Source organism: Eublepharis macularius, chromosome 4 (genome assembly GCF_028583425.1).
Source record: "Eublepharis macularius isolate TG4126 chromosome 4, MPM_Emac_v1.0, whole genome shotgun sequence".
Taxonomy (NCBI): Eukaryota; Metazoa; Chordata; class Lepidosauria; order Squamata; family Eublepharidae; genus Eublepharis; species Eublepharis macularius.
Window position 1 is genome coordinate 71212983 of NC_072793.1, and position 27723 is coordinate 71240705.

The 27723-nt window shown below is 40.8% G+C and overlaps 1 protein-coding gene across 1 annotated transcript in view; it reads right to left on the reverse strand.

Annotated features, from left to right (window-relative positions):
• Positions 1-27723, reverse strand: part of FSTL4 (follistatin like 4) — a 733440-nt gene that overhangs the window by 23228 nt on the left and 682489 nt on the right. Inside the window, exons 8-13 of the mRNA XM_054977698.1 lie at positions 24325-24486; positions 22330-22464; positions 16711-16737; positions 10268-10386; positions 8465-8614; positions 1496-1603 (exon numbers count right to left, since the gene is read on the reverse strand). Of these exons, the coding sequence (XP_054833673.1) occupies positions 1496-1603; positions 8465-8614; positions 10268-10386; positions 16711-16737; positions 22330-22464; positions 24325-24486 (701 nt within the window). The remainder of the gene's footprint in view (positions 1-1495; positions 1604-8464; positions 8615-10267; positions 10387-16710; positions 16738-22329; positions 22465-24324; positions 24487-27723) is intronic.

The following is a 27723-nucleotide window of genomic DNA, read 5'->3' on the forward strand; positions in this document are numbered from 1 at the left end:
ACACCCCTTCTCCTTCCCTCCCCTAGGTGTCTACTCCCAACTTGTAACTGCTTTGCAGCTCCGTGATTGGAAGGAAGACCTGCCCATCAAGGTAAATTGGGCTTCCATTTGGGTTTCCAGGGCGACAGAAGGAGCGCAGACAGAGTTCAGGCATTCCCCCGGCTCCATTTCCAGGGGAATTGATTGCTGGTGCCTGACTGTCTGGCTTCCTGAACCGTGGCCGAAAGCAGCGAACCAGGCTTCTTCTGAACGCAGGTTCGTTGGACAAGAACAATCACGAACTGCTGGATTGCGATCGCCAATTTCGTGGGTTTTTGAAGTTCGCGATGCAGTTTGTGCCCATCTCTAATTGAAATTCTGTGGAAATTTTGTTGAAAAACAGCCACTCTACCCTCCTCCACTCCCCCAGCTCAATTCTTTGCAAGTACTTCGGCTGGAGGTACCTTGTTCATGGGTCTGTAGATTGGGCCCCTTGGTCCAATTCACTTGAAACTTGGTGGTTCTTTAGTGGATATATAGTACTAACTTCATGGTAATTTTGGTGCTATTTGGTTGAAAAACAGTCATTTTAGCCCTTCTCTAAGTACCCCACAGGAAATAATGGCAGACCGAAAGAACAAAGGTGGGGGGATCTGCAAAGGAAGTCTTCTTTACTTTGTGAAACAAACAATAGTCTGCAGCAAAGAAAGTTGGCAAACACAGAGTTTTCAGCCAAAAGATGTTTTTTTAAATTGTCAATCAGTCACTGTAAGAATTGGAAAATGAAATGAATGCAGACATTTAAAAAAATAATAATTACGGCCACCAGTTGGAACTCTGCTGCTGGCTAGTGTTTGACAGCCATTTTAGGAATCAGTAGAGAGAAGTGTAGTTGCACAGAGAGCCACCTACTTCAACATGCTGTAAAATCTAATCCCTTTGTTTAATCTGCTTGAAATTTAGGGGGTCTTTGGATTACAGATAGGGGTGCGCACTCAAAAAATTCAGTTTGAACCAGATCTGGGAATCAGGAAGACCATACAAATTTGGTATCCCTGATTAGAGAATCCCAAATTTATCCAGCCATTATACCCTATTGGGGAAACTATTATGGGGGCTTGGAGGCATTTTTCAAGCAACTCCACAAAATTTTCAGGGAACCTATGCCTTCCTGTCCACTAAAGACCCGCCAAGTTTCAGGAAGAGTGGACCCTGGGCTCCAATTCTATGGTCCAATTCTTGATTTTCTATCAAGAAAAGAACAGTCAGGAAGATATAGTAACCATAAATATGAGTGATAAAATTAAAAGCGGAACTCCGATGTTTCACATTTCAGAAGACAGAAAATGACTAGAAGTTATCTTTACATAGGGCTCTGCATCTGCATTTTGATTGAAACTGTGTCCAAGAGAGCAAAATAAGACAAGCATATTGATATGCAGGGGATGTTACTATAACTATATGACGAGAATAAATTATATATCAAAAATAATTCTTAATTGATTATGATGCTTACTTGCAGTGTTGGGTGGGACTTTTCCATATCCACCCAGCTAAGAAGCCACACTTGGTCATGTGATTTATCATAATGTAATTTCACTGGTAGAGGATCAACAGCTAAGGCCTTCAAAGGAACAGAAACAATTACATTAGCTTTTTAGGAAAAGAAGTGTAATCTGAGTATTTGATTCATATTATTAATAAATTTTCTGTGTATGCCATCTGCAAATTAGGTATCATATTGTTTCATGCCAGAGGTATACGAAGTACCAGATTGTTGCTGTATTTTGAAGCCTGCTTCATATTTATTGGGTGTGCCCTATGGCTACTCCCAAACATATTCAAATTCTGCCCAAATGTGTGGCATGCATTATATTATACTCTTTGAAGTGTCAGAAGAACTATTACACCTGTGCATATAGGTATTAAAATATGTATTTCCCACACTCCCACCAAGACTGCTGCTGAGGTGGCTTTCAATAATTAAAACAATAAAGCATAATCAGTAACATTAGTATACCAACAATAAAACCGGTATAGCAATAAATAGCAACATTAAAACATTTCATAAAATAGCAGCAAAAATGGCAAAAACATAATATTTAAAGCAACATGTTAAACATATTTCACAATTGGGGGGCAAGAAAGAAAAAAAGATGTGGAATTGCCCTTTAAATAAAGAAATAAAGTTATGGAGTTGAAATCAGCATCAGTTAGCCACAAAATCCCTTTTATCAGGGTTGGCAACCTGAATAATATGTAGCCCAATTCTACGTATGCATAAGTTTCACTGATTTTAATGCCTAGACTTCGAAGCCTCAGAATCGTATGTTGCCCACAGATCAGGGCCCATGTGGCCCTGATCTGTGGATACATAAATCCGTGTATTAGGGCCACTTAGCTACATGGCAGATGCTTCTGAAACCTTGGAGAACTCCCATTGGTTGCAGAAAAATCTGAAAACTATCAGAAATACATTGGGGGAGCGGTTAAGCCCCCCTCCCAAAAGAATAATATTGTCTGGGCAGGGACAAAGCATCATCTGCCTCTGGCTTCCACAGCTGAGGAGGCAACGCTGCCACTGCCCCAGCTGCTGAGGAAATGAAGCTGAGGTCTGGCAGAAAGTCGCTACTACTTCTGCCACTGAAAAGATGAAGCTGGGGCAGGACAGCCAACCGCCTGTGGAGTCGCTGTAGCCATTGCCAAGCCCGGCAACAGACGCTAGAAGCCCCTTCTCCAAGCTTCTTGCACTGAAGCTATATTGCTACCTGGAAGAGTCATTGGCACAGAGTGAGGAAGGTGCCTCTGCTGCTGGTGATAGTGCTGCTGAGGGGGACGGGGAGGCCAGTGGAGCTCTGTGTAACCCACCACCATGATCTTCACCCCCTGCCAACTGCATGCCACTTTACATTTCACCTGTTCAAAAATTGCCATGAGGCACTGATCCAGACTGCGTGCACAGCATGGCATCAGATTGGATCCTTTCACCAAGTTTTTAACATCTAAAAGCTCATGAAAAATGGCATTGCTGGATAAAGCTGATAAATAAATCGTTATGAAGGCCCCAGGAATCTAATTAAAGGATTTTACGTTTGGGCCGTTAGCAGAGTCTATCATTTGGCATAGGAAGCATGATTATAGATGGCTGTGAGCTGGTTCTGCTGGCTGGTGTGTGTGCAGGAAAGAAAATAATAAATCATACACTTGCTTTATATTTAGAAAAGAAATGAGAGTTCTTTATTGTAGGAACGCCATACTCTGATAGAAAAGAAGGCGAGACAGATCCTAACTATCTATCTAGTCTAAGGATGGACATGGATGGCAGGACAAGGCCTGCATGCATGTTGCCAAGATGGAGGGAGAAGAGGGAGGGATGTGTTGCCTGGAACAATGCCAAGAAGAGAAGAAGGGAGGAAGTTAGGAGAAGGAAATCCTGAGAATAGCAATCTACATATCAAAGGACAGTCAGAGCAGTAAACAGTAAACAGAGTGCCCTGACCTCTCTATCTTTCTAACTCTTTGATTTGTCCTCCTCTGAAACTTGAGGAAAAGGACAGCATTTAATCCTCCTCTTCCAACAAAAGCAGCATCAGGGGAAGCAAACAAAGCCAACTAGCTGCAAGGAGTTGGTTGGGGGGGCAAAGTAAGGAGGGGTTTAGCGCCAAGATCTTGCTAGGCTTGAGGGCAGGACAACCAACAGTAAGTTAAAGTCAAGGGAGTGTGAGTTGGAGGGGAGAAAGGGTAACGGGGAAAGTTTGGGGTGGGGGAACAGATTAATAGAGAACAGTAGATGGGAGGCAAAGGGTAACAAGGAAAGCTTGGGAGGCAAAAGGGTAACAAGGAAAAGCTGGGTGGGGGGACAGAGTAAAATGGAAAAGTTGGGTTGGAGGAAAGGGTAACAGGGAAAGGTTGGGTGGGTGGGAAGAGTAACAAGGAAGGATAAGTGGCAGGGGGGAAAGCAAAGCCAGGAGGAATGGGATTCTGACCTCCTTGCATGTTCTCTTCCCCCCATCAACCCTACTACCACCACTCTGGTATCAGGGCACCTCTTGGTGTCATCACCACACCTCCTGTGGTTCCCTCCCCTTCCCAATCATCATAACACAAACTGCCACATTTTTGCAGTCCTTTGCTTGTCTTATAAATTAATAGTCAAGTGGCCCTGATCTGAGGATACTTAAGTCTAAAGATTAGAGTCATGAATGAACCAGACAGATCTTCCTACTCATCTGAAAAATGCCCCAGGTTTGCAGAAAAATCTGAAATCTATAAAAAATACATTGGAGGGTTAAAAAAACCCAGTGATAAAAGGAGTGCCTGTAGCTCCCAGGCAATTGTAACAGTTTAGCCAGTATTCCAGGCTTGTTTTCTGTCAGTAAAAGGCATGGGGAGGGGACAAAGCCCTTTGCATGGTTGTTTTGGCCTTTGAGGCAGCACTCATTGGGACAAGGCCCAGAAGCAACCACCAAGCAACTTGATACCACATGACTTGTATGACTCACTCATGGCCTGGGTGCTTGCTACTGTTCAACAGCAGCTCCCTCCCCAGCCCCCAAGCCAGTGTATTGTAGTGGCTAGTTTCAGAATAGAATGTGGGAGACACAGGTTTGAAGCTCACTGAGTGACTTTGATCCAGTCATACACTCCCAAACTACCTGTCAGGATTGCTGTGAGGATAATATGGAAGCAAAGAAGGTGATGTTAGCTGCTTTGGGTCCTCATTATGAATGTATATAAATGAAGCAAATTAAGAAATATAGGTGAAGATGGGGAGCAGATAAAAGATAAGGTGTGTTGTGGGTTTGAAGGAGAGAAGGATGTAGCATATGGAGGCTGTCAGGAGGACAGAAAGAGTTAGTACTATGGGGAAGGGAATATAGGGAAAAGTGAAGTATCCCCTGCAAGTCCTTGCAGATTTCCAACCATGCAAAGGAGCCTGGCTCAGGTGGAACCATGCAAAAGGGTCATAAAGGAGAGGGAGACAAAGATGGCTGGGAGGTGAGAAGGAAGCAGGAAAAAGGGGAGAAGCTGTGGGGGTAGGAAGGGAAAGAGGACACGGTGAGGAGTAGAAACTGAGATGTCCCCTGCAAGTCCTTGTGAGTCCTCACTTGTCATATATCTAACAACAAAGGTATTTCCCCAAATGCAGATCAAATAATCCACAAAGGGGGGAGCAGCCACAACTACCACACTCCAGGTTTACAAATAATACAAAGCATTTAAAAAGCAAAAAAAAAGTGGGTTAAAAGAATAACGAAACTAAGTGGTTTTCCTCATAGTTTTTTTTTCATCAGTTCAGGCCCCATACTGCTTCAATTTATCCCCGATTTCTGCATGTATTTTTTTCCTTTTTGTTTTCTCTTTGCGTTTTTCAGTTTTTCCCTGTTTTTTTCCCCTTGGTTCTTTTGAGACCGTTTTTACCCTAGTCCAGGCGTGGGCAATTGTTTTGGCTTGGGGGCCACTTTGTGGGAACGGAGGTTAGCGGAGGGCCACACCTTTTAAAATGATTGCATTCATTAGTTAACTTTGCATTTCAGAAAAGGTATAAATTGTATCATAAAAATCACTGAAGTTTCACTAAAGTTGGAAATTTATAGATTTACTGTTGCAAAGACAAAATTGAAATTAACCAGATCAACCGGAAAAGCGCGTATCTACACTGTGCATGCATACTGACGTAGCCGTCCTAGTGGAAAATACGAGACGAATCTTTGGTCGCGCACGGGAAGGAAATCTCGGTTCAAGGTGGATTTTTCTGACTGTCTTGGCGGGTCACAAAAAACTCTGTAGCGGGCCGCATGTGGCCTGTGGGCCGCAATTTGCCCACCCCTGCCCTAGTCTTTGGCCGTTTCTACACAGTTTACCTTGTTCCAGAAAACAGCGAAATCTCGCATGAAATCGCACGAGAAGACGTTGTTATCGCGCAAAATTGCATGAGAAGACTGTTAACGTGTGAGAAGATGTGATAACAGCGTCTTTTTGTGAGATTTTGCGCAAGATTTCGCTGTTTTTTGGAACAAGGTAAGCCGTGTGGAAACGGCCTTTTTCTGGAAGCCGACTTTGAGTTGAATTTGTTCTCATGTGTAATAGTTTTGTTTGTCCCGCCCATTCTCACCCACCCCCACACATTTTTCAATGATTGGGCTTTCATCAACATTGAACCACTCCTCTCCTCTTCCTTTCCCTCCTCCTGGTTTTGTTTTGTATCTTTTTAAATCAACATTTTCACAGCATTGCATTGACCTACCATTATAGCAATAGCTGTAGCAGATTCTCTGAATTCCCAGCTTTCACTTTAAAAAGAGGTCTCTAGCCCATCCCATTGCAGAGTTAAGCCTCTTTCTTTATATCTCTGCAAGGGAAGGGGCTAGAGACTTTCTTTTTAAAAAAATGAAAACTGGAAATTCAGAGAATCTGCGGCATATATTGTTACTATGGTAGCTATGAAAATGGCCTTTGTCAGACACATGACAAAGGGCACTTTGATTCTCAAAAGCTCATACCCTGGACATTTAGTAGGTCTCTAAGGTGCTACTGGCGCTACTGGACCTGAATCTTGCTCTTCTACCACAAATCAACATGGCTACCTCCCTGAAATGATGAAAATAACGATTTTTTTAAAAAAAAATTGCAATCCTTGGGGGAGGGGGAAGTTGGCCACTTCTGGTGCCGGAAAAAGCAGGGCAGTTTAAAAAGCAGATCGCCACTGCTGCTCTGGGTACCATCCCAACTGAGGTTGGCTTGCCCAGCCTCTGCTTCCTAGTTTGGTGTCAGCCCAGGTGGGGTTCTCTTTTTTTGGACCACAGTGGGGGGACTTAGTAATGGGTGAAAGCTGTTCCCCTTTTAGTCTTCTGCAATGCAAAGAGTTCCTTATCTGTTCATTTTCAATCTTTTAAACAAAATTCAGCTCTTATATCAATATAAGCTTGTAAGTATGTGCAAAAAATAAGAGGTGTGAGGGTGCTGTGATGGTGACAGCATACTCGCTTGAAAATCTTGATTATTTAAGGCTCATGCAGAACAAAATAAATTGACTCAACAACTGTAAAATTACAGAGGTAGGGCAGACATACAGAAGAACCATACCCAAACCAATTCCAATGTTTGGGGAATCCAACTGCTAAGAAAATCAGAAATAACTTGATTCTGCAGAAAAGCCCTAACTGTGACATATGCGCATGGGGAGAAAGAGAAAGCATACAATGGGGGAAGCTAGAGTGAGCTATGATTTTCCACCTCTGCTTTGCTGTGCTGGGTAGGACTGGAAAAGTGAATGGGTGGAAGGAGGAGGCAGAGAAAGCAAAGGAAAACAGTGGGCAGAGGGACAGATGAGCAGAGGAAAAGAGCAGTAAAGTGAGCAGGCAAACAAATAGGTGGGCAGGTGAATATGCAAGAAAGTAAGACTGGGTTGGAAGTCCAGGAGAACAGAAAAAACAAACACCTGATGGAGGGAGGAAAATTGAGGATGTGGAGACAGAGCAAGAGAGGGGAAATGGAGGATTTTCCCTTCCCAATGAGTCCTCATGGGCCCCCCTCATGTCATATATCTTATAGCAATGGGTGGCTTTCCAATGCTGATCAAAAATACAGAATGGGAACAACCAGGACTAGGGTATTCTCCCGGGTTTGCAGAAATATTTTTAAAATTACACAAAAATAAAGTTTTTTTTAAATTAAAAAGTCTGGTATGGCCAGTGGTGGTGGCTGATTAGGTGGCAGGAGTGGGTGAAAGAAATAGGTGATTGGTGAGAGTAGATGTTGAATCCAGCAACAGTGGAGGGTATCTGGGGATTAGGAAGAGAAGAGGAAGCAACAGCCAACAGGGAGAAGGCAGGCGGTATTTCTCCTACCTTGTGAGTCCTTACATGTTGCCTATTTGTATGATGTATTCTTAATACAGGGTAATTGATATGTTATAAGCCTAGGAAGATTTGTGGCAAGAGAAACATGCTTTGTTATTCCTACTCCCCAGATCACATCTCTAGGATTCTATCAGGGTCTTGAGCACACTCCATCCCATTTGAACTTTTAAACTGAGATTTAACTCATGTTAACTTCTGTGGTTCCTGGAACACGTTCAGTTCTTATTATTCCATTTATAGTGTACATTTTGGTTAATGAATACAACAACAACATTCAATTTATATACTGCCCTTCGGGACAACTTAATGCCCTCTCAGAGCAGTTTACAAAGTATGTCATTATTAACCCCACAACAACACACCCTGTGAGGTGGGTGGGGCTGAGAGAGCTCCTAGAACCTAGACTCCTAACTAGACTCCTAACTAGCAGCAATTTAGCTGCCTGCATCCTCCTCCTCCTCTTCCTCCTCCTCATCAGAGGTGGTGGTGGTGGTGTCAGGTTGTAAATCTTGCCAATCTAATAAAGAATTTAACTTGGATCTCCTTTGGGAAGGGTCTTCATTCTTGGCAATATCAAAGCCTTTTTTTCCATCCTAAAGCAATCAGTTGCTCTGGAAAGTTACCTGAATGACTTTCTGAGTCTGGATATCGAGGATCATTATTCTATTCCACTTAGGTTGTGTTACATAAATATATTTATCTCTGACATTGACAGCAGAAGCCCACAGGCAGAACTGAATGTTTTCACCTTCAACTCTAGGACAGATTTCTGCCTGAAATAAAAAGAATTAAAGTCAGTTTAATCTGTTTAAGTTCAATACTATGATCTAGACAGTCTGCCCTGTAGAACGATGGCAGAAAATAATAGATGGTATGAAGTAAAAATGATGTGTTTGCTTTTGTATTCAGGGACATGAAATTATTGCATTGAGAAAATCCAAGTCTAAACAGATCTAATATTAGGGCATATTCAGCTTTTCTCTCATCAAAACAGGGTACTGAGCTGCTGTAGACTGACGTTCATACTCAGACAAGCAGATATTCAAACAAGCAGTCTCACTGAGAAAGACAGACCATAAATAAAGCAAATATAGACAATAGAGGAGTATATCTCTTGTTTGCTTCGGTATATGCTTAAACCCACACAAGATCCCAGGTTTAATCCCTTGTTTTCAGTTCAAAGAATTTCAGGTGGCCAGGTTATAAAAGACTTCTGCCTGAAAGGGCCATTCAGCACGGTAAAAACTATGTTGGACTGTGAAGAGCTCTAGGAAGATCTCTCTAAATTTGGCTGATATTGTGATGACCCTGTACAGATCCATGGTGCTATCTCATTCGGAATACTGTGTATAGTTGCTGCATGGCAGATAAGGTATTGCAGAGATGGGAAAAATGCAGACAAGTGCAACCAAGAGAATAAAGGGGTTGGAGAACCTTTACAATGAGGAAAGGGTCTGGGTTTTCAGTTCATGAAAAAATATATTTAAAGGGGATATCATAGCATTTTATAAAATAATGCATGGGTGTAGACCATAGATAGATGGAACTTTTTCTCCCTGCCCCATGGTACTAGAACTCAGGGTCACCCAAATGCAGTTGCTGAGCCGGAACTTTCTAGAATGATGCAGTGAATGAAAACAAAAATTTAATATTTTCTAGCCCATTCAGATATACAAATCATTTGTCTTAATTACTATGGATTGGATCTGATCTAAATTCCATACATGGAAGTGCAACTTCCCCACTTCCCCCTCCTGAAGCAGCCTAAGATGTCCCATGAAACACTGCTTTTGGGAATGACAGGGAATGCCTCACCTTGGGCATGCAGAATTTTCTTTTCTTGTTTGAAGACATTCCAAAGATGTGTCATTCAGCTAGATGAATGTGTGAAACTATGAGAGCAAGTTTAGGGTAGTGGCTAAAAGACTAACAGGAAATCTCTGGTTCAACTTTTGTTTCATCCATGAATCCACTAGGCAGCCTTAGACAAATCATAGTTCCTCAACCTCATAACAACATGTATGTGAACAACATTTGGGTCCAGTAGCGCCTTAAAGACCAACTAGATTTCCAGGGCATGAGCTTTCAAGAGTCAAAGATTTGACTTTTGAAAGCTCATTCGCTGGAAATCTATTTGGTCTTTAACATGCTACTGGACCCAAATCTACTACAGACCAACAAGGCTATCCACTTTAAACTACCAACATGTATGTGTTAAACACTCCAAAGTGCTATGCAAATGCTTGGTATTATTTATTACAGCAATGGAGTTCTGTGAAACTCTAAGGCTTCACTTAATAGTCTACAAGAAAACCAGGCCTACTTCTCTACATCTCCATGTCATTTCAGTCATAACTTTTTGCTTTCCCAAAATACCTTTCACAATTATATAACAAGGTCAACATTACAGATTACCCCAAACTTACATAACTTGTAAAAACCCTGTCATTTGGTTTGATGTGTCTCTGGATCTCACAGTCATTTGGCTGAATTATTGTGATACCATCATCAGCAAAGACATAGAACATGTTTCCCACACAGAGGCCTTAAAGAGAAAAAGAAAAAACAAAAAAGAGTAGGAAAAACATGGCATAACTTCTTAAGTCTGAAAATAAATATGCAGGCTAAAGAAACAAAACGCTATATAAAAAACTGGTAACAGATGCTTGTGGTGCATTCACAAAGTTCAGGTTCATGTCACAAGTAGGGCTTCAAGGTGTGTGGAGGGAGGACAGATAGGCTCAAAAATGCATTGTCTTGGTGGTAGTACTCATAAATTCAAGTAAGCAACTGGGGATCATGTGTTTACAAAATTCTCACCAAATTTATATGCAGGATTCTTTCCTTCCTATTAGAAACAGTTTGCTATTCATTTTATTTTTCAGACAATGCAAAAAATGCAGCTGATCTATGCACATAAACAGAAACATTATTTTAAAGTGGAATAAAATGCATACTTCATTGTTCCAAGAAATATGTGTTATGGTGTTGTATGGTCATTGGGAGGAAATCCTTGTAACCACCAAAACAAATACATTTTTGAAAGTCCGCAAACTGTAATTCACAAATGTGGGATCTTTTTGCATTACAACAGCACTCATCTATCAAAACTGGGGCATTCCACAAGCTTTAAGAACTTAGCCTCTAACTGAATTTCCAGCAAGATACCCTATGCCGCATAGGGGATCTTCTCTTTCATTTTGTTCACATTTAGATATTCCACAAGACATTATTATAATGGTTGTGTCATCTCAAATTATGCTGATAGTGTACTTATCTGCCAAACTTCCATAGTTGTGCTGCTGAGAAATTTTAACTGTTTTTTGTGCCACGATACGTAAATCCTTAGTTACAAAAAGTGTCTCCTCTTTTGCATGTGAATGTAAAATCTGTTTAGATCAGTAATCTATTAATCCCTTGGGGCCTGAAAAGTTACTTGAGGACATTAATCACAAAGGGCAAAACTCTACCAAAGTCAAATTTTCATTTCCATCTGTTACAGAGGGAGACAATTGCCAATGCAGTCCTAAGAAGAGTTATTCCAGTTTGATTGATTTCAATAGATTTAGACTGGAGTAATTCTTTTTAGGATTGCACAGTAAGAGTATGCTAGCAGTCCCATTGAAAAATGCTGTTCTTAAAAGTAGAGGTGGGCACGGTCTGGAAAATGGACCTAAATTAGACACGGTCTGGTCCGGTTTGTGGATTGCGAACACACAGTTCATGGGACTTACCTTTTTCATGAATTGTGGTCCATTTGGGCTGGTCCGTTGGTCCGTGGTCTGTGATTCCAGACATCTTGGCACCGATCTATCAATTCTCTAGGCAAGGGACCTTTTGCAGCCCTTGAAAACTTAATAGGTAGCTCTGCCTACCGAACAGAGAGCTCCCATTCTGCTCTATGGAGCAAGGAGCAAGAATGAATTCCCTAGGCAATGGAGAGGTGGATGCTCTGCAGCCAATCATAGCCCTCAAAACCTAGATAGGCAACTCTGACTGCCAACAGAGAGCTCCTATTCTGCAAGGAAGGGGTGGATGTTCTGCAGCCAATCTTAGCCCTCAAAACCTTGATAGGCAGCTCTGCCTGCCAATCAGAGAGCTCTCATTCTTCTCTATGAGAGCAAGGAGAAGAATTAATTCCCTAATTCCCTAGGCAAGGGGGCTCTTCCCCCACCCTTTTCTGTTTGATTTTGCCTGATTGCCACTTTTTGGTGCTGCTAGCCAATGCAAGTCAATTGGCATTTGTGACTCCAGTATCTACTGGAAGTTTCCTGGGGCAGCCATTTTGGGTGTCTGTAACTTGGACGTCTGAAATGCATTCTTGACCAAACTTGGAGGGTCACTGGAGGAGAGGCTGCTGAAGATTCTCTGTGAGTTTGGTCTCTCTGAGTATGAAGGGGGCAGAGCCTGGGCTGCCAGAAATGATGGACCACGGATCAACGAACCAGTCCACGAACCGGGCTGGTCTGTGAAAAGTTCGTGGTCCATGAAAATAGATGGACTACAGGCTGGTGGTCCGTGGAGTTTTCCTGGTCTGTGCCCACCTCTACCCAAAAGTGCTTAACTTGAGCTAAGTTGTGTCCAGACAGTTAATAAGGAAAAAATATTTTGCAGAATATCAATTACTTGGATCATTCATGCAATATTTGCTCTATTGATCTACTTGAGGTGTCATATGAAAGAGCAAATATATCTGTAGCACAGATCCTGCAAACTATTCTGCAATTAAATTTGTGTATTTGCAAGATCCCCACATCCCACCCCATGTTGATTACTTAACACCAAAGCACAGCGGTAACTAAACATACAGCTTTGTTTGATGCATTGAGAGTTTAGTATATGAAGTTTAATATTTGAATTATATCACAGAAATACCCCAGTTAAGGCATCAAAATGGATCTAGGAGCAATGATCCTTAATGTGATGCAGTGAGAGATCATGCATTTTCTGCAGCATAGCCTGTGCTATCATCACTATTGTAGGACTGAAGTAATTAGGCTTAAATGTTTTACACTGACATTTTCAACATAAGCGGACCAAAATCCCTTCTTGCCACATGTACACAGTTCCTATTAGTTCCAATGGGGACTGAATACATAAATGAGAAGGCAGGATTTTGCCCTTGATGCAATGAGTGCACAATTCTGCAGATGTTTAAAATAGGGACATTTTAAAACAAATGATAACAACCATGCAGTAACTTATGATAACTGTGAACTATGCCTATGAGCAGATACATGCACATTAACCATTCTATTCTCTGTGATCATTTTAGTAAAAATGCATGTTCACATATCATTTCATTTGCCCTGCCCTAAAGCAGATTTTAATAACAATGTCATTCAGATCTGTAGACTTCTTGTTACTTATGCTTTAGTGGTTTGTATTATGGGCTTATAAATTTTCCATTAAGGAAAACATTACAATTTGTGCTTTGATGATCTTCATTATCTCAGCATTGCATTACACAAGATTTATAAACCTAGTTTTAGTAATTAAAATATTTTCTTCTGATTAGTACATTTTAAACTAGATTTTAGCTCTTTGCTTACTGGACCATGAACTTCATATCAGTAGACACCAAAATCCTGCTTAATTTAACTATGCAAGGGTGCCTGCTGTTAGCAATATAGTTCTGTAGCAGAGAACAGAATTATAGACACAATGATGTTTCCATAGGCAAATCAACAAAACTTACAGAGCGATCCTAAACAGAATTACTCTAGTCTAAGCCCATTGGTTTCAATGGGCTTATACTGGAGTAACTCTGCTTAGGATTGCACTGTTAATCTATCATCGTATGTGAGGCATATTTGTAATCAGGAGTGTGTCTTTAACCTTTTCGCTGTAATAAATTTAGAACACCTAATAAAAGCAGCAATGACTCCTGTCATGGCATCTATTAATCAAAGGAGGTTAGTATTGCAACTATTAATATTAGTTTAGCTTAATAATTTTTATTTGTAGGAACTTCAGTAACTTCTTTCCCCTATATACAAAATATAGCTTGGATGGGATTACTTTTTAAGCACAATGATAAACATAATATGGATGCTTGAAACACAGAATCCTTAAAGCATCAGAATACCACTACAGCACCAAAGAAACTCTGGTCATTATAGGATACTGTATTCAAGTTTTCCCAAATGAATTTCACAAATATTTCCTTTATTGGGTGTTATTGCATTGCAGAGCTTTTTATCCCCAAGAGACAAAATGGCAGGGTCATATGCTACTTATAGAAACCTTACTACATTAGGTGAAGTCGATACAGAACAATTTAATCAATTTGGGCAATATTGAATAGTTCAAAGCTTATAAAGCTCAGTGATTAATTTACCACCAATACAAAAGTCATTTCCCACCTTACTTTCTATTTTAATAAGACTAATAAAGATTCTTAATACCTAGTGTGTCACAATTAAAAACTGTTGAGGAAATTAAATATATGTGAAGCTCCAATAAGTTTGTACACTTTTCTAATGCAGATGAACTTACAAACTGCGGATAGATATATTTGTTCTAGACTTGTGCATGGGAGTTTGTTCTGTTTTTCCAAAAGGACTGTTTTGTTATTGAGTTGTTTCATATGGTTTTGTTTCATTATTGTTTCTTTCATTATTGTTGTTTTGTTTTCATAACTCTATTTTTGATGGTTGTTGGGGGTTTTCCGGGCTGTATTGCCGTGGTCTTGGCATTGTAGTTCCTGACGTTTCGCCAGCAGCTGTGGCTGGCATCTTCAGAGGTGTAGCACCAAAAGTAACTCTTTTGGTGCTACACCTCTGAAGATGCCAGCCACAGCTGCTGGCGAAACGTCAGGAACTACAATGCCAAGACCACGGCAATACAGCCCGGAAAACCCCCAACAACCATCGTTCTCCGGCCGTGAAAGCCTTCGACAATAACTCTATTTTTGTTACTATTTCCCACTGATTTAAATAGAAGGCTCTACCCTAAATTGCTTTCCATCAAAATCTGACAAAATTCAGGGAGATTGTAGTATTCCCCAAGGACACCTACTCTACCAAATTTCAGACAGTAAAAAGCCCCTTCCACCTTTTGAGGCAATGAATGTTACTCATATTTAATATTAAAGTCTAAGGGAGAAACAATAGGAAAGATTTCATACAGTAACAGAAGATCAAACAGCACTGCAGCTGCTTTGCTAGAAGAACAATAGCATGAGGAAAGGAAGCAGACAGACAAAGGGCATTTGGTGGCACAGGGAGTTCAAGGCATCTGAGTAGGCAGGTAGGAGGGGGAGGACATTGAGGAGGATTTGCTTGAATGAGGTACAATGTTTGGAAAGCAGCAAGTAAGCAGGGGAGTACAAACTGCAAAGGGAAATTTGGCACAGCGCATTGGGAGGAAAGAGGAAGGCAAAATCCCTCCCCATGTCCTTCAGAGCTTGAATACCTCACATATGTATGCAGTCCAAGTGGCTACAGCTTGCAATCAATTAGAAAGCCCCAGAGCATCCCTCCCATTCCATCTAAGGAAAACGGTGCTGTCTTTATGCTCTTATTAGGTAGATGCTGGCTGTCTTGTAAAAGTGAAACCAATAGATGGTAGAGAGACTGCAATAATGAAAGAAACTAGAACAAAATGAAAGAAAATCATAGGTTTTATTGCTTCATTTTCATATTAATTATGATAATTATGAAACATTCCAGCTCAGTAATTATTATAATTAATAACCAAAGAAACACACAAGGCTGGTTTAATCATATGCCACATTTTATGCAAAAATTTAATATTCATGGCTAGAGTTGTCAACTCCGTCTTGGGCAATTCCTGGAGATTTGTGGGTGGAAACAAGGGTGGGTGGGGTTGGGGAAGGGGAGGGACCTCCATGGCATATAATGCCATAGATTCCATTCTCCAAAGTGGCCATATTTCCCCCCAGGAATCTGATCTCCATAGTCTGAAGATCAGTAGTAATTCTGAGGGATCTCCAGGCCTCACTTACAGGTTAACAAAACTATTCATGGCTTCTTCATAAGGCACTGCAGTGGCATGAGAGCAACATCCCACAATGCTACAGTAACATTGGAAAGGCTGGACCAACACTGACATGCCAATCCCATGTCATCTTTTTCTGGCTGAATTGCAATTACCTGGGAAGAACCCATACAAATTGTTCCACTCACATGCCTTTTCAAACATTACCTTGATGGCATTGGTAAAGACATGGAAGAATACCTTTTGCACACTGCAGTAACATGTGAAGGATCCCTCAGCTGATTCTAAGAAGATTTTTACAGTTATTTTAATTAGTATACAAACTACAAATCATATAATACCTGCAACTATTATATTTCTGATCAAGCTGAATGCATAAGTGTCAAACAAAATAAAAACAGATGGGATTTGCAATGTGCTACATTATTTAAAGGAAGGAGTACAGGAGCTTTTTAACATAATTATCCTGGAAAGTTTTGAATGTGGGTTATGAAATAATCATCTGTTTAAATAGTGAATATGCATGCATTATAGCTTGAAATTTTTGTGTGTAAATAAGAGCATGATGTACTTACAATTCACTTAATTCAATGAATTGTGACCATGATAGTGTTTTTGTTGAAGATTAAACATTTCATAATCTCTCATTAATTTTAATATTAACTATCTAAGCACCTATTTTGCTGCTTGGAAAAAACTTACCACCCCCAACCCCCCCGAAAACTTACATCACTATTGTACTAGCAGTATTATACTATTTTTTGTATTGGTCTGCCTGTAAATTAAGCTGGTATTCATACCAGAGACCCATATGGTTAGTGGCAAGTTAGTGGAAAATGGCCTGTTATGGAATTATTAAAGCAGACAAGCACATTATCACTACAACAAGACAATTTCACTGCAGTACCTTCCTCTCGCCACAGTATGTTTGCAACTGCAGCATCAGAGAAATAGGAGAGCCAGAAAATGGTCAAAGAAAGGAAACAAAAAACAATGTCAACATTTCAATGCAGCAGTTAAATGAATTTTACATTCTACTTTGGTTAATAATCTTATAGTACTAATTAAAGCAAACTAGGTCATTAGAGTAAGGGTTTGACAAAAAATTTCTCTCCAATTTAAATTATTTCCTTTTGGTGTCTTTCCTTGTCAAAGCCTTCCAACACAAGAAACTTCCATTAAAATCAATATTTCTTGAGTTCTCCAGAGTAAAGATCGCAAAACTATTCATATCCAACTCGGAGGAAAATTGTGAATCTGCAAAAAATGCCTTTGATTTTGCAGAATTCCACGAAAGCGGTAGTCAGATAAAAAACCTTCTGTAAAATAATATTTTGATAGGTAATTAGAACAAATACTAAACAGACATATTTCCTTTCAATGATAACGAACAGTTTTAAGGTGAAAGGGGTTTTTAAAATATACAAAAGCTGAATTACACAGATAAACATTATTAATTATTTTTACTATTCCATAGATATGTTATTAAAGAACACTATGAGTAATGGCAAATCTGCATTTGCCCCTAAATACATATTTGCTAGTGAACCACAGTCAACTCCTGTTCCTTGGAACTATCCCTCCATTTGGCAAATTAATGCATTACATTTTTAAGTATATGTGCCAAATATTTCATTAGTACTCCTTCAAAAAATAATATGTGTGCAGTGGTCTTCAGAGAATGTGACTGTCCAGTACAACCCAGTGCACACAAACCAAGCTTTTATATACCTAAAAAAAGAGTAAACTTTTGTTTGTTGTCAGTCTTCTGTGCAGTCACACACAGAAGACACTAGACAAACAACAGTTACAGGTAAGTGCAACCTTGTCATCTTAAAAAAAAATGAGTATATTTGTCTGTGGGAGTCATTTAAGGTCCTGTTCAATTTCACTGATGATTAGGTCCAAATCTGCCTACCAAATGTGTGTGTGACCTTTCCCCCCCATATCAGAGTCTCTTGTGAAGACATCATAATAAGTCCAAAAAGCCTGTAGACCTCAGCATATTACTGAATATGTCATCAGGCAAGGCCCACAGCCTAAATGCCTTGAAGATTGCTGGTATGGATGGAGTGGTCCCTGTGATTCTGACCCCTTGAATGACTCTGTTGGAATGGCATGGCATCAGGAAGGCTGTATTAGGAGAAGCACAGAAAGTTCAGAGGCCTCTAGGATCCAGCATACTCTAGATGACATAATTGACACTAGACACAGGCATGAACAGAAAAAAAAAATAAACATGGTGTTCGTTGTTCGTTGCCATCCATGAACAACAAACATTGATGAACATGATCTGTTCACAAACATGTTCGTTGTCCATTGTTCGTGGGGGCCAGCAAGCTCTCCTCCAGCCATCAAAATCCCTACCACACCACTCCCAGAAACCTTACCTGAGCAGACAGCAGGAAAGGTACCAGTAATAAATAATAGCTTGTCCCGGAGCCTGGCAGTAGCCCTGGAACCTGAAGGGGTAGATCCCTACTGCACCACTCCCAGAAACCTTACCTGAGCAGACAGCAGGAAAGGTACCAGTAATAAATAATAGCTTGTCCCAGAGCCTGGCAGAAGCCCTGGAACTTGAAGCCACCACACACAAAGAAAATTCAAGGTCCAATGCACTCTCCCTGTCTCTCTCTCAAAATGCCAACAGCAACCGTCTCTCCCTCACTGTCTGCAAAACCAGAGCTGGGAGCCTCCCTCCCCCCTGCTCTTTACTTCCTTGTAACAAATTTGGAGCTCCACACTTGAAAGGAAGACTTGCCTATTAAGCTAAATTGGGCTTAGATTGGGGTTTCCAGGGCAACAGCAGGAGTTCAGACAGAGTTCAGGCAGTCCCTGCCTCCGGTTGCCAAGGGAATTGATTACAGGTGCCAGATTGTCTGGCTTGATGAACAGCAACAAACAGCAACAAATGAGGTTTGCAATAACCACCTGTTCGTTTAGAATGGGGCCTCATGAATAGCTTGTTTGCGAACAGCTGATTGGGCTGTTCATGGTTTTTTTAGTTCGTATTGCTGTTTGTGCCCATCTCTAATCGGCACTTCATGGCCCTAGGGGTTTCCTTTTAACCTGTCCATCTCTCTACCTGGATGGAATCCATCTCCTGTAGAGCTTCCTGGTTGCCTGCCATGCTTATTCCTGCCCTTATTGTACAGAGCAGCAGGAGAGGAAATGAGGGTTGGGGATTGGTGCATCTACTGTAGGAATTTCTCAGATCTCTTGGGGGAATTCCTAGAGGATTGTGTATGTAGCAATTACACTTCTGGCGACTCAACAAAGTGATGCCACAGCATTTGTGATGCTCCCTTCACCAGACTCTGCCCACAAAAAGATCCCAGGGATTGCCAGGGGGTGACTAGTAATCCTAATCTCCTAGTTTAGATTATTTATTTGCAGGAAATATCCTGTTCACGTTCCAAGGAGCACAGTCTTCAGGGAGATCTATAAGTCTTTGTACATTGCTGGTGACATTGGAGGGAGCATGCTAAATGTTCAGTGGATGTCCCATGAATCAGTATATTTTCTAGAATTGATTCTGTATGGGATCAGAAAATAAAAACAAAAAAGCACAGTACCCATCACAGAATTGCACATGGTCTCTGTGGAATGTAGGACTGAATTTCAAATAGTTTTGCAAAACAAAAGTAATTAGTAGGGGTGTGTATAATGGATAAAAGAGCCAAAATAACACACAGAATTCACTGGTTCAGCTCATTAAGGCAGCTTCTGAAACACAGAACTGAATCTGGGGAACTAAATTGGAATGAGACCCTCCTGCCAAAAGGTTTATGTGTTCCATTTCATAGCACATGGCATGAGGGAGGCACTGTGCTCACCTGGCAGGGCAGCAGCTTGTTTTCCTGAATAGCACCAATCAGATCACAAGGGAAGAGAGACCTTATGTTATTAATTTACTTTGCTGGAAGGAGGAATAAGACCAATGTGCATGGCATGAGTGCATGTCCCCACTCGTCACCCCATAGCTACCCAGGAAAAGGCATTCTCTGACTCACTTCAAATCCAGTCCTCACAAGGGAAGACCACTCCCCTTCCCTCCTATCAGCTTTAGAAATGTTCCCTGGGAGTAAACACTATTGAATAACATGGGACTTACATCTGAGTAGACTTGTTTAGGATTGCTTCCATGATGTTTCAGGGCTCTCTCTTCTGAATCAAATGCCAAATGTGTACCTACTTCTCCCTTTCAAAACAATCCTGCCTGCCCCCACAGCAAAAAGAAAACTTGTAGGGAAAACATAGGTCTGTTTGGGCAGGGGGTGGGATTCAGTCAATCATTCTTCCTGCCTGCCTGCCTGCACTTGGGCAATGGAAAGGATTGGCAGCAAGAATGTCCTGTTTTGCAGTGGAACGCTGATCATCAAAAGGAAGGATTTAGATTCGCCTCTCTTTGTGGGAGCAAAGCACAAGGAAATCTGAAATCAACAGGCAACTGCAGAATGCAAAGATAATAAGCTATTGGTACTATAGAAAAAGAAAAAGTGAACATTGAGCAGGCTTGTTTTTAATGTTCCGGGACTGCACTTGTTGGAGGGCTCTCCTACTTGGGAATGCCCTGCAGCTCCACCCACAAACACTTGCCTTCTATGGGTTTGTTATTGTGTGTATATTATTGTGCTTGAAGAGAAGCTCAATGGATAAATGGTTTATGAGGGGAACTAATGGTTTAGGAGGGGGACTAATGGTTGATGCTGTTTTTGGTTAAGCATGAAAACAGCTGTCCCAGAGCCTTGTTTCCCCACCTCCTAGTCTAAACCCTTGAGAAGAACAACATGCATTTGTGCATGTCCAACCAACAGGCGTGCAATGGACCAAAATGAAAACCCCCCAAATGGATCAGTTCCGAGCTGGCACTGGCTGACCCAGAAAAAACTGATAATGGAACAGAATTATTCTGGAACCCTTCTGAACTAAAACGGAAACTTTCTTGGTGCACACCCTATTAATTAGACATTAGAAGAGATATGATTGTACTTTATTGATTTATAACACTGTATCCCATCATTACTCCACGTAGTTCAGGACAGTATGCATGATTCTCCCCTCTCAATTTTGCCTTCAAAATAAAAGTAGGTCAAGCAGTGAGAGAGATCAAACTAAAACAGAGTAATTGGGCCAAGGACCCCCCATGACTATTGAAGATTTAAATCCTGATTTTTCTGGTTCTAGTACAAAACTATGTCCTCTGGTTCACATTACCAAGGAAAACTGTGGAACATCTTTACATAAGCTTTAAAGAAACAGATTGGATAAGCAGCTTTTGGAGAAACTTTCATGAAAAGTGTGTTTAAGCTCAATATAGATATCTGACATTGGAACGAGCAAATCCCCCTGGCTCCAGTTTGCCATTCTTTTTCTGATTACCTGCATGTAAGTCTGTGTTTTTCCTGGTGTTTCACTTGGATATATGTATTAGAATATGTACTAGTGGGGACCAGCAATGACTTGCAGGGCACATCTCATTCCCCCCCCCCCACCACCATTTTTTTTTTAAATTTCAGATTTCTTTTTTCAAACCTGGAGCATTTTTCAGGTCTATAGGAAGATCTGTCTTGTCTGTTCAGACCTCCAATCTCTGGATTTAAGTATCCTCAGATCAGGACCACTTGGGTATTTGTCTATAAGATTTTCTATCTATCTATCTATCTATCTATCTATCTATCTATCTATCTATCTATCTATCTATCTATCTATCTATCTATCTATCTATCTATCTATCTATCTATCTGTCTGTCTGTCTGTCTGTCTGTCTGTCTGTCTGTCTGTCTGTCTGTCTGTCTGTCTGTCTGTCTGTCTGTCTGTCTGTCTGTCTGTCTGTCTGTCTTCATTTATACTTCTTTCTCTCCAATGGGGACCCAAAGGTGTGGGTCATTCTCCTCTTCTCCATTTTAGCCTCAAAATAATCCTGTAAGGTAGGTTACATTGAGTATGTGTGGCTGGTCCAAGGTCACCCAGCAAGCTTCCACGGTAGAGTTGGGATCTGAACTGGATTTCCCAAATCCTAGTCTGACACTGTAACCACTACACCATACTAGCTCTCAAATACATATCTGAAAACTTATTTTCCTTTCCTAGTTGATATGAGATTTCATATGTGATCAGCTGAATGAATAGTAGAATCAGACATTGTTCCTGAAAATAGGTATTTGAAATATGTACCATATTTTACTCTAGCATTTAATCTGCAAAGTAAGGAGGAAAAATGATCTACAAAACAAAGAGGAAAGGAAAAGGCACCATGGGGTCAGTTTTGATGTGTTGTGCTAATCAAATCAAATTTGGCAGAGAAATTCAGCAACACAGAATTTTGTGAGTATCCAAAATCTGTCTGATTATTAAACAAAACCAGTAAATGGACCATGAAACCTCCTTGAACTATAAGTGTTGCTAGTAATAAATAGAAACAAATTGGTTACTTGATGGTTAGGCCTGATGATGTAAATCAGGAAAATCCTCATTGCCCCTCCCCCTCCCTCCTTTGCAAAGTAAAGGTGCAAGTTAAGCTTACGAGTCTTTCTAGCTGAGTCTTCAATGAAGAGAGAAGAAATATCCTCATCGACTCCCACGTCATTTTTAGCAATGCAAGTATAGGCACCTGTGTCTTCATATCGAACACTACTGATGTGAAGTTCACTTCCATTTGCTGCAACACAGAAATCCATAAGCAGCTGTAAATTGTAACACATTTTGGAAATCAAGGAGATTTAGGCTGTAGTCCTCCTGAGCACATTTATTTGGCACAGAGCACCATTCAAATCAAATAGGATCAGAGTTAATGCCTTCTAGTCATGTAGCTTCAGAACTGAGGTGGTGGTGCAGATGGAGGAGTCAAGAATACTGAGGATCAATGGTAAATTAGCATGATTCTAGAATAGCATGAAACTAGCAAAACTGACACATTTTGTAAGAATGAGGAAAGGATGACTGTAGACTATTAGATTCTCAGACATATATGTTTGCCTTCAGAATACCATTTCTGAAAGCTTGAACACAGGAAACTGCTTTATGCTAACCATTGGTATATCAAGGTCAGAGTCTTTTGCTTTAGTGTTGCTTAGTATTAACTGAAAATTCCATGGAATGGCTAGGGACCTTCAGCAAGTAAAGCAGATACTGTACTGCTGAGCCATGGCTTCTTCCCATTATGATGTATTGGGCTGCCTATTATACATTCATTGGGTTGCCAATGGGAACTTCATCCTGAGCTCCCATTGCCCACTGCAATTCCAAGTAGTGGTGGGAGGAAGATTTTTAAAAAGGTGGTGGCATGGGCCCAGAAATTATTGCCAGTAGCTCTAGAAATTGCCAGAAACTCAATGGTTACCAGAGTTTCTCACAATTCCTAGTGCTTCTGGCCATCATTTCTTAGTTTTCTCCAAAAGCAACATCATCATGCCTGCAATGCCACCCCCTGCCATGTTCCCACTCCTAACCATCTGGTAGGTTGTCACGCTCAGCATTCATAATGTTTAATATCATAGTGCTTAATATCGATAGGCTGTGTGCAAAATGTCAAAATGGTTACTATGAGAAAAATGTGAAATTGTTCAGTAAGTATTTCATGCATTAGCTGGATTTGTTTTCTTTACACAAACATAAAGAATTAAAAACTCTTCATTTCAATAATGTCCATATGAAAAGAGAAAATATACAAACCTACATTCTGATTATGTAAGACTAGCTTGATACCTGTGCTTCACTACGGTATTTAACTACTTTAAATTGTTATAATACTTATGGGTATGTAACATTTTGGGTTTTTATTTTTTAGGTGGCAACCCTAATGAACTTTTAGGGGAAGACTGGGAGGTGCAGTTTACCTCAGGACACATTCAATGACTTCCAATAGCAACTGCATACTGTTTAGAATGTGGTGGGTGAGGACCAACCGGGCTGCATAGGCAAATGATCTTTGTGTTCCAACTGTCTCGGGGGAGATAGGGTGGGATAAGGTGTGGAATGTTGTGAGCCCCAATCAGCCCGCATATACAAATGACCTTGAAAGGCTGGCCCAATCAGGGAAGAGTGGCCAAGCTGGCAGTGGGAGGGGGCGCAAGCAGGCAGCAGCCTGCCAGCCACACGGGAAAGCTGTATCTGTTTGGGAAAACACATTTTACCCCTTTTTACCCCCTTAGGGGGATAATTTCTTAAAATCCCTTCTTAGTGGGTGTTTGCATCATGAAAGGAATGTTCTCCCCAAATTTCATGTTTCTGTATCCATGGGTTTGGGCTGGGCATTGATGAGTCAGTCAGGACACTTGTCTTTATTTATATAGATGTGGAACTAGCTATGTTTCATTACCACTGCCTTGGGATGGAAAGGCAGTATACAAATGTTTTAAAATAAATAAATAAATAATACAGCCATTGATGGAAGTTTTACCAGAGAAGCAGTAAACATATCTGGCATTAACCTACAGCTGTATGCTAATAAAGAAAACAAAACGAAAGTACAAAGATTGTCCTGTTGAAAAATATATAAACATCATTTTCTTACCCTTACCTAACAACATCAATTGCTTGGACGACTTAGGTGTGATACCAATGCCATTCTTTAGCCAGGAAATTTTAGGATTTGGAATGCCCTCAGCATGACATTTGAGACTTGCTGATATGCCAGGTTCTTGTGCCTGTGTTTCAGGATAGACACGAATCACTGGTGGCACTGCAGAGAGAGAGAAAAAAAGAATCAGTGTCTTCAAACTTTGCTGCCAGATGTTTCCTGATATTGTTCCTTAAAATTCAGTAATTTCAACCACTTGACAACCACTTACATATTGCATGAAGTACTGTGTTTTGTTCTCCTTTTTTTCACCAGAACATCCTCAGAACATGCAACTGAGAGCAGAAGAGTAGAGGGAAGGTTGAGCAAGTTTAACCTTTTCGCTACCTATTGCTTCTCAGCTTTTCCCCGTCTGCCAGCTAGAGAGGTATAGGATTTCTGTATCTTTTCCCACACAGGCAGAAAAGCAGCTTAGGAAGAATTACTTTGAGTCAACAAATAACAGAAAGAGAAATGATTAAGCATCTTCCTTTCTCTCCACTGCAGAATTTTGCTGAGTAAAGTCTGGAACTGTTTATGGTTTTATTGTTTGCAGGCTGGCTTGGCAACTTGGTTGCAGAAAGGTAGGTTAAGATTTAAATAAAATCAATGAATAAATCTTTTTGTAAGACTGGCTTTGATTTTTTCTGCAGTAAATTTAATTCTGATCCTTTTGTTTCAATAAAGTATTCCAAATAAGGTTGCCAGTCAGTGCCTGGAAACTATGGTAAGAACTCCTGGCTTTACCATAGAACTTTTCCTAGAGCTACCCTTTGTTTCATCTGGATAGCTCTAGGAATTGCCAGAACTCAAGGGTAAAAACTTCCTGTAATTAGAAAAGGAATTATATTTCTTTTTACTTTTTCTCCCACCTCCACTTCTAGCAGTGGTGGGCAACAAGACCTTGGAGGTGGGAGCTCTCTCACCCCTAACAGAGCTTGGCAGCCTTAATTCCAAGACTTGAATAAAAACTTGTAATTTTGCAACCAGTACACTGATCCTACGCTGGGCTGTTAACTAACCAGCATTTTAGTGATGACCTAGTAAAATCATGTTCTCTCCAGTATTGGGTCTGAAAAGCCATTGATTTCGGAGGCCCCTTTCACACTTACAGTTTAAAGCGCTATTTCTGAGCAGTCATGGCAATCACAATGGCTTAGGCACTGCACCTGCTCTTTTCACATGGCAGTTTCGATTTGGTGTCTTGTGATTTCTTTCAGACCTGCTTGGAAACCTCCATTCAGACTCAGGCTTTGGGGGCTTTGCAGTGCATGTCACCAGGGTTTTTAAAACTTTGAGCAGTTGTAGTAATGGGAGGCTTTCCTGTTGAAGTTGTGCTTATGGTTATGAATTTCAATGGCTTCCCTGTGCAATCTGACAAAGTAGTTGGAAGTGTTGTCCAGTATTTTAGTGTCCTGGAATAAGATACTGGACACTAAAATACTGGACAACACTTCCAACTACTTTGTCAGATTGACAAAGGGAAGCCATTGAAATTCATAACCATAAGCACAACTTCAACAGGAAAGAAGAGACTTTAAGAATGAATAGAGCATGGTTTCCAGTCCTGAAAAACACCAGGCTAACAAAATACTCTACATCTTACAATAGGCCTGCAGATAAGATTAGCATATCAAGCACCAATCCATATGCAAAAGAACCTCCTCAGGATACAGTGAAGCATTAGCATTCCATTAGCATTCCACACCCTGGGAAACTCTTACAGGATGACGCAACCCAAACCCACCTTCCTGAGTAGATATAAATTACCTGCTAACATCTTCTGCACAGTTTGACACTGAGAGATCTCTGTCTTTCAGTGCTACACCTCTGAAGATGCCAGTCACAGCTGCCGGCGAAACATCAGGAACTACAATGCCAAGACCATGGCGATACAGCCCGGAAAATCCACAACAACCATCGTTCTCTGGCTGTGAAAGCCTTTGACAATATATCAGATTTAGGAATGCTGATAAAGTCAATGGCTCACCTAATGCTAATAGCTGACCTGATGATGGCAGATCAAACAAGAACTGTTTAATTGTTGCCCCCAAATATGAAAGTGTATTTCAATGGGCCATTGATAGTGGTGCATTGAACCACTTGTGTAAAGATAAAGGATTATTTGATGAATTGAATACACATTATGAAAAACTCTTCGTAGCAAATGGACAAGCAATGATTGTTCAGGGACGAGGCCATGTAACGGTGTATTATGCACTATCCAGTGGCCAAGTTAGAGAAGTGCATATTGTTGACTGCCTCTATATACCTCAGCTGAAAAGCAATCTCCTATCCATCTCAGCAATGGCTCAGAAGGGGATAGATACTGCGTTCAGAGGAGAGAAATGTTTTATTAGCAATGAAGGTGAATTGATTGCAAAAGGCACATTAAAGGATGGACTGTATATGCTTGATTGCTCTGAAAGGGAAGTGAATCTAGTTAAAGGATGCAACCATAAGAACTGTTCTCAGCTTTTACATAGAAGGCTTGGACATGCTAACATAGATTATATATATCAACTTAAAAGGCAGAATCTGACTAATGATTTGCAAATGAGAAAATGTCCCGATACAGAGAAATGTGTTTGCTGTATTCAAGCCAAAGGCACCAGACCTTCTTTCACTAGGCAGAGTGAGAAGCAAACCACAAGACCACTAGAGCTGATTCACAGTGATGTCTGTGGACCAATGGGCATAGTAACATCCATTGGAAGTAAGTACATTCTAACTTTTACTGATGATTTTTCAAGATTTACTGTAACTTATCTGCTCAGAGAGAAGAGCCAAGTACTGGAAAAATTCAAGCTGTACCTAGCAATGGTGCAGAACAGATTCCAGAGAAAACCAATGGCTAGACGCACAGACAATGGAGGCGAGTAGGTGGGGAAGGAGATGACAAGCTTCCTAGCAGCTGAAGGAATAGAGCATCACCTAACTGTGCCCTACATGCCTGAACTCAATGGGATAGAGGAAAGAAAGAATCAGTCTCTCACAGAAATGCGCAGAAGTATTCTCCAAAAAGCAGAGCTACCTCAAAAATGTTGGGGAGAAGCTGTCAACACTGCTACCTATCTGCAGAACATGCTGCCTACAAAGGGTGCAAGCAGCACACCATTTGAACTGTGGTACAACCGCAAGCCCAATGTAAGGCATCTGAGAGTGTTTGGATCAAATGCCTACACTTACATTCCAAAGGAAAAGAGGTCTAAGATGGATCTCAGAACAGAAGAAGGCATATTTGTTGGATATGCACTGGGATGCAAAGGATACCGAACCCAGAGACAGACACGGTGAAGATTCACAATGTGATATATATTGATGAAAGAGAGAAGGCAAGCAAGCCAGACACCACAGAAT